The 7317-nt window shown below is 40.7% G+C and overlaps 2 protein-coding genes across 2 annotated transcripts in view; both read right to left on the reverse strand.

The window, feature by feature from the left end:
- LOC135564810 (NLR family CARD domain-containing protein 3-like) overlaps window positions 1-2486 on the reverse strand; it is a 63289-nt gene extending 60803 nt beyond the window's left edge. The window contains exons 1-2 of the mRNA XM_065010876.1: window positions 1377-2486; window positions 198-371 (exon numbers count right to left, since the gene is read on the reverse strand). Of these exons, the coding sequence (XP_064866948.1) occupies window positions 198-371; window positions 1377-2308 (1106 nt within the window). The 5' untranslated portion in view covers window positions 2309-2486. The remainder of the gene's footprint in view (window positions 1-197; window positions 372-1376) is intronic.
- Window positions 2482-4518, reverse strand: LOC135564811 (protein NLRC3-like). The gene is made up of 4 exons (XM_065010877.1): window positions 4213-4518; window positions 3877-3961; window positions 3519-3747; window positions 2482-3146 (listed from the first exon to the last, which is right to left on the reverse strand). The coding sequence occupies exons 1-4, from the start codon at window positions 4278-4280 to the stop codon at window positions 2482-2484; spliced, it is 1047 nt and encodes a 348-aa protein (XP_064866949.1). The 5' UTR covers window positions 4281-4518.
- Between the last annotated feature and the right edge of the window lie 2799 nt (window positions 4519-7317).

The following is a 7317-nucleotide window of genomic DNA, read 5'->3' on the forward strand; positions in this document are numbered from 1 at the left end:
CCCACACACACACACACACACACACACACACACACACACAGGACACACACACACTGGACACACACTGGACACACACACACACACACACACACACACAGCATATAACTTTGTCCAAGTGTTGGTCAGAATGTTTGTCTTAACCAGCCTGATAAGTCAAACATGTCTGATATGAACATTGACATAAACCCTCTACATACTTGAGTTTCTCCAGTCTGCAGTGTGGATCCTCCAGTCTAACAGAGAGCAGTCTGACTCCTGAGTCTCCTGGGTGATTGTAGCTCAGGTCCAGCTCTCTCAGGTGTGAGGGGTTTGACCTCAGAGCTGAGACCAGAGAAGCACAGCCTTCCTCTGTGACTAGACAGCCTGACAGCCTGCAAAGAGTCAAATCATTTTAAAATCACAGTATATTTTTTTTCTAAATGTTCATAAACACTATCTAAATGATCTTAATGACGCCGTGATGAAGAAAAATCATAAATCATGAAAAAGGATTTACTATTTGGTCCCATATTCTTTAAATACAATGACTACATCAGCCTGTGACTGTCATGATTGAGAAAGATCATGAATGAATCATGAATAATAATGAGTAAGAAAGTTACAGAGGCAACAACAAAACATGCTAACCTCTCACCATTACCAATAACAGAGACTACAACAGAACAAGCTAACCTCTCACCATTACCAATAACAGAGGCTACAACAAAACATACTAACCTCTTCTCTCACCATTACCAATAACAGAGGCTACAACAAAACATGCTAACCTCTCACCATTACCAATAACAGAGTGGGTCTGATATTTGTGCCTCTGTAACTTTCTCATTCATCATTATTCTCGATTCATTCCTGATTATTCATAATTCAAATGGGAGAACTACATACATAAAGTGCTTTCATATCTGATAATACTGACCTCAGAGTCTCCAGTTTACAGTGGGGATTCTCCAGTCCAGCAGAGAGCAGCTTCACTCCTGAATCCTTCAGGTCATTGTTACTCAGATCCAGCTCTCTCAGGTGTGAGGGGTTTGACCTCAGAGCAGAGACCAGAGAAGCATAGCCTTCCTCTGTGACTCCACAGTCTGACAGCCTGACAAAGAGATCATCATGACTTCACAAACACACTGTTCATTTAACACCAGTAGTGTAGAAGGACAATGGCAGATGCATTTGGTTAATTATCCAAAACAACATATAGATTCATCTTCCATCTGCTAGAATTGTGTGGTCATTTTGTTATAATAATGTGAAAATCAAAGCATTTATTCAATATGTTTTTCAATATAAAATTATATACAAATTATAATACATAATTTTCTCTAAACTGAATATTTCTTCCTGATGATTAGTTCTTATATGTCATTTTATTTACTCACAGAACAGCTCTGGAGGCTTTGACCACTGGCAGCAGCCTCAGAAGACCTTCCTCTGATCTGGAGTATTTCTTCAGGTCAAACACATCCAGCTCCTTTTCTGAAGTCAGCAACACAAAGACCAGAGCTGACCACTGTGCAGGTGACAGGTTGGGTTCTGAGAGACTTCCTGATCTCAGGTAGCTTTGGATCTCCTCCACTAGAGAATGGTCATTCAGTTCATTCAGACAGTGGAACAGATTGATGCACCTTTCTGGAGAGGGATTCTCCCTGATCTTCTTCTTGATGTACTCGACTGTTTCTTCATGGCTCTGTGAGCTGCTTCTTGACTTTGTCACTAGACCTTGTAAGTGCTTCTGATTGGACTCCAGTGAGAGGCCCAGAAGGAAGCGGAGGAAAAGGTCCAGGTTTCCTGTCTCACTTTGTAAGGCTTTATCCACAGCACTCTTGTAGAAAGTAACTTCAGGCTTTTCGTTTGTTTGCAGTTTTTCCATTAGATTCTCATTGTTGTTGATGAATGAGAGGAACACATATACAGCAGCCAGAAACTCCTGAATGCTCAGATGAACAAAGCAGTACACCTTGTCCTGGTACAGCCCACATTCCTCTTTAAAGAGCTGTGTGCACAATCCTGAGTACACTGAGGCTTCATTGACACCAATGCCAGCCTCTTTCAGGTCTTCTTCATAGAAAATCAGATTTCCCTTCACAAGCTGTTGAAAAGCCAGTTTTCCCAGTGACAGAATGCTCTCTTTATCCCAGTGTGGACCTGTCCCTTCTTTCCCAAGATACTTTTCATTCTTCTGTTTGGTATGAAACTCCACAAGGTGTGTGTACATCTCAGTCAGAGTCTTGGGCATCTCTTCTCTCTTATGTTCCAGCATGTGTTCAAGGACTGTTGCAGAAATCCAACAGAAGACTGGAATGTGGCACATGATGTGGAGGCTCCTTGATGTCTTTATGTGTGAGATGATTCTGCTGGCCAGGTCCTCATCACTGAATCTCTTCCTGAAGTACTTCTCCTTCTGTGGGTCATTGAACCCTCGTACCTCTGTCACCTGGTCAACACACACTGAAGGGATCTTATTGGCTGCTGCAGGTCGGGTAGTTATCCAGAGGAGAGCAGAGGGAGCAGATTTCCCTTGATGAGATTTGTCAGCAGAACATCCACTGAGGTTGACTCTGTGACGTCCCAACAGATCTTGTTCTTCTGGAAGTCTAGGGGCAGTCGGCACTCATCCAGACCATCAAAGATGAACAGAACTTTGTACTTGTTGTAGTTGGAGATTCCTGATTGTTTAGTTTCCATTGAGAAGTGATTAAGAAGTTCAATGAAAGTGTGTTTGTCCCCTTTCATCAAATTCAGCTCCCGAAAAGGGAATGAAAATACAAATTGGACATCCTGATTTGCTTTTCCTTCAGCCCAGTCCAGAATGAACTTCTGCACAGAGACTGTTTTTCCAATGCCAGCGACTCCCTTTGTCAGCACAGTTCTGATAGGTTTGTCTTGTCCAGTTAAGGGTTTGAAGATGTCGTTACATTTGATTGCAGTCTCTGGTCTTGCTTGTTTCCTGGTTGTTGTCTCAATCTGTCTCAGCTCATGTTCATTATTGACCTCTCCTGTTCCACCCTCTGTGATGTAGAGCTCTGTGTAGATCTTATTGAGAAGTGTTGGGTTTCCTTGTTTAGCGATCCCCTCAAATACACATTGAAACTTCTTCTTTAGATTAGATTTGAGTTCACGTTGGCAAATCACAGCAGGATCATCTGAATCTAGAAATAACACAGAGGATATTAATATTACGTCTGTTTTAATGTCTACAGTATTGTAGGACTGTTATAAAGTTGTACATTATAATAATTTATTCTCTTAACTGACTGTATAAATGTGTAAATGTTTTCATAATGCATTACAGACTGGTGTGACTGATTATATTATTATTGGTATTATTGATGGTATTATTAATGTTCTCTCTCTCTAAATGAATCACCACAACACATCCCTGCTGCTACTTGATGAGGTCACTAGGTGTTGTGTTAAGGCTGCTACAATATCATTGAGTTACACAGCTACTTTAGCTGTACTTTAGCTACAGCTTTTAAATGTTATGAAACATCATTCAACATGAGGCAGACAGATCTTACATTTCTCCAGTGTGTCAGCAAGCTCCTTCTGGTTCATTTTCCTCAGGATGTGCAGTGTGATCTTCAGAGCCCCCTCTCTGGCACTGCTCTCCTGCTTCTCATCTTCAGCGTCCACCACTTCCTTATCCTGCTTCTGACTCTCAAAGCCTTCTGGGAGTTCTGGACCAAGAATCCTCTTGAACATCTTCAGCTCGTTCTTCACAAATGTCATAATTTTATCTTCAAGCATCTGGAATAAATTAAGTAAATAAGTTAAGCAAGAGAAGAAATGCTTTCTCATTAACACATTAATGAATGATTGACAGATCAACTTTACTTGAGGTAAACAAAAACAAATGTACATAACAGGACCACATACACTGAATATGGAGGCCAGGTCTGTTTGATGACTCTGGGAAGACTGACCACTGAGAATCTCTGACTCTGATCTCTCCTGTTGGTTTCTGTGGACAAAACATTAGATTACATCTCCTCATCCAGGGAGTACACACACACACACACACACACACACACACACACACACAGTGAGGGCATGTTGTGTTTGTTTAATATTGTTTTAGGACTATGGAAATGGACAAAATGATGAGCATATGGATTATGAAAACAACAAAAATAAATGGGAAAATGGGAGAGGAGAAATGACTAGAGACAGTGTTGTTTAACTCACTGACCAGGACCCATGAGTTCTTCTTACCTTTGTTCAGTAGAAAAGTCTCCCTCTCTAAACACTATAGGTTGATCCATAGACCAGTCACTCTTCATGGACACACAGCTGGGAACAGGGGTGGCTGGTCTCTCCTGCTTGATTGGTCTTCAACACAACAGAGACAAACATTACATCTCTCATCTTCTCTGAGCTCAGATGGGGAAACAGAAGAGTTTCATTCCAAAACACTATATATCACTTTTCAGAAATGTTAGTAAATTAGCTTTTATTGTTCAAAGCATTTCTGAAAGAGATTGGTGTGTTTTTTCTCTATCTAATCATGGTATGGGATTGTTCACTATCTAATCATGGGGTTGTCCACTATCTAATCATGGGGTTGTTCACTATCTAATCATGGGGTTGTTCACTATCTAATCATGGGATTGTTCACTAGCTAATCATGGGGTTGTTCACTATCTAATCATGGGGTTGTTCTCTATCTAATCATGGGGTTGTTCACTATCTAATCATGGGGTTGTTCACTATCTAATCATGGGATTGTTCACTATCTAATCATGGGGTTGTTCACTAGCTAATCATGGGGTTGTTCACTATCTAATCATGGGGTTGTTCACTATCTAATCATGGGGTTGTTCACTATCTAATCATGGGGTTGTTCACTATCTAATCATGGGGTTGTTCACTATCTAATCATGGGGTTGTCCCCTATCTAATCATGGGGTTGTCCCCTATCTAATCATGACATGGGGTTGTTCACTATCTAATCATGGGGTTGTCCCCTATCTAATCATGGGGTTGTCCCCTATCTAATCATGGGGTTGTCCCCTATCTAATCATGGGGTTGTCCCCTATCTAATCATGGGGTTGTCCCCTATCTAATCATGGGGTTGTTCACTATCTAATCATGGGGTTGTTCACTATCTAATCATGGGGTTGTTCACTAGCTAATCATGGGCTTGTTCACTATCTAATCATGGGGTTGTTCACTATCTAATCATGGGGTTGTCCCCTATCTAATCATGGGGTTGTCCCCTATCTAATCATGGGGTTGTCCCCTATCTAATCATGGGGTTGTCCCCTATCTAATCATGGGGTTGTTCACTATCTAATCATGGGGTTGTCCCCTATCTAATCATGGGGTTGTCCCCTATCTAATCATGGGGTTGTCCCCTATCTAATCATGGGGTTGTCCCCTATCTAATCATGGGGTTGTCCCCTATCTAATCATGACATGGGGTTGTTCACTATCTAATCATGGGGTTGTTCACTATCTAATCATGGGGTTGTTCACTATCTAATCATGGGGTTGTCCCCTATCTAATCATGGGGTTGTTCACTATCTAATCATGGGGTTGTTCACTATCTAATCATGGGGTTGTTCACTATCTAATCATGGGATTGTTCACTATCTAATCATGGGATTGTTCACTATCTAATCATGGGGTTGTTCACTATCTAATCATGGGGTTGTTCACTATCTAATCATGGGGTTGTTCACTATCTAATCATGGGGTTGTCCCCTATCTAATCATGGGGTTGTCCCCTATCTAATCATGGGGTTGTTCACTATCTAATCATGGGGTTGTTCACTATCTAATCATGGGGTTGTTCACTATCTAATCATGGGGTTGTCCCCTATCTAATCATGGGGTTGTTCACTATCTAATCATGGGGTTGTTCACTATCTAATCATGGGGTTGTTCACTATCTAATCATGGGGTTGTTCACTAGCTAATCATGGGGTTGTTCACTATCTAATCATGGGATTGTTCCATATCTAATCATGGGGTTGTTCACTATCTAATCATGGGATTGTTCACTATCTAATCATGGGGTTGTTCACTATCTAATCATGGGGTTGTTCACTATCTAATCATGGGATTGTTCACTATCTAATCATGGGGTTGTTCACTATCTAATCATGTTCACTATCTAATCATGGGTTGTTCACTATCTAATCATGGGGTTGTTCACTATCTAATCATGGGGTTGTTCACTATCTAATCATGGGGTTGTTCACTATCTAATCATGGGGTTGTTCACTATCTAATCATGGGGTTGTTCACTATCTAATCATGGGGTTGTTCACTATCTAATCATGGGGTTGTTCCCTATCTAATCATGGGATTGTTCACTAGCTAATCATGGGATTGTTCACTATCTAATCATGGGGTTGTTCACTATCTAATCATGGGATTGTTCACTAGCTAATCATGGGGTTGTTCACTATCTAATCATGGGGTTGTTCACTATCTAATCATGGGGTTGTTCACTATCTAATCATGGGATTGTTCACTAGCTAATCATGGGGTTGTTCACTATCTAATCATGGGGTTGTTCACTATCTAATCATGGGGTTGTTCACTATCTAATCATGGGGTTGTTCACTATCTAATCATGGGGTTGTTCACTATCTAATCATGGGGTTGTTCACTATCTAATCATGGGGTTGTTCACTATCTAATCATGGGGTTGTTCACTATCTAATCATGGGGTTGTTCACTATCTAATCATGGGGTTGTTCACTATCTAATCATGGGGTTGTTCACTTCTAATCATGTTGTTCACTATCTAATCATGGGGTTGTTCACTATCTAATCATGGGGTTGTTCACTATCTAATCATGGGGTTGTTCACTATCTAATCATGGGGTTGTTCACTATCTAATCATGGGGTTGTTCACTATCTAATCATGGGGTTGTTCACTATCTAATCATGGGGTTGTTCACTATCTAATCATGGGGTTGTTCACTATCTAATCATGGGGTTGTTCACTATCTAATCATGGGGTTGTCCACTATCTAATCATGGGGTTGTCCACTATCTAATCATGGGGTTGTTCACTATCTAATCATGGGGTTGTTCACTATCTAATCATGGGGTTGTTCACTAGCTAATCATGGGGTTGTTCACTATCTAATCATGGGGTTGTTCAATGACAGATATGTATTTGTTTAAAATCACTTGATGTCTTCATTTCAGAGAGACAAATAATCATGTTTTTTTTCCGCAAAATGCTATACATTTGCCTCACTCTCAAATGTTACCGACCGGAATAATGAGGCTATAAGGAGAACCAGTACTGAGTCAATGTGCAGGGTACCAGGTAGTTGAGGTAATAATGAGGCTATA

Source organism: Oncorhynchus nerka, linkage group LG26, assembly GCF_034236695.1.
Source record: "Oncorhynchus nerka isolate Pitt River linkage group LG26, Oner_Uvic_2.0, whole genome shotgun sequence".
Classification (NCBI taxonomy): domain Eukaryota; kingdom Metazoa; phylum Chordata; class Actinopteri; order Salmoniformes; family Salmonidae; genus Oncorhynchus; species Oncorhynchus nerka.

Excerpts from the sequence above, each read along its gene's own strand:
- LOC135564811 (XM_065010877.1), bottom strand. The coding sequence starts at position 4,280 with ATGAAGAGTGACTGGTCTATGGATCAACCTATAGTGTTTAGAGAGGGA. Across the intron at positions 3,748-3,876 it reads ACCTGGCCTCCATATTCAGT|ATGCTTGAAGATAAAATTAT; the intron begins GTATGTGGTCCT and ends AATTTATTCCAG. Across the intron at positions 3,147-3,518 it reads TGCTGACACACTGGAGAAAT|ATTCAGATGATCCTGCTGTG; the intron begins GTAAGATCTGTC and ends TGTTATTTCTAG.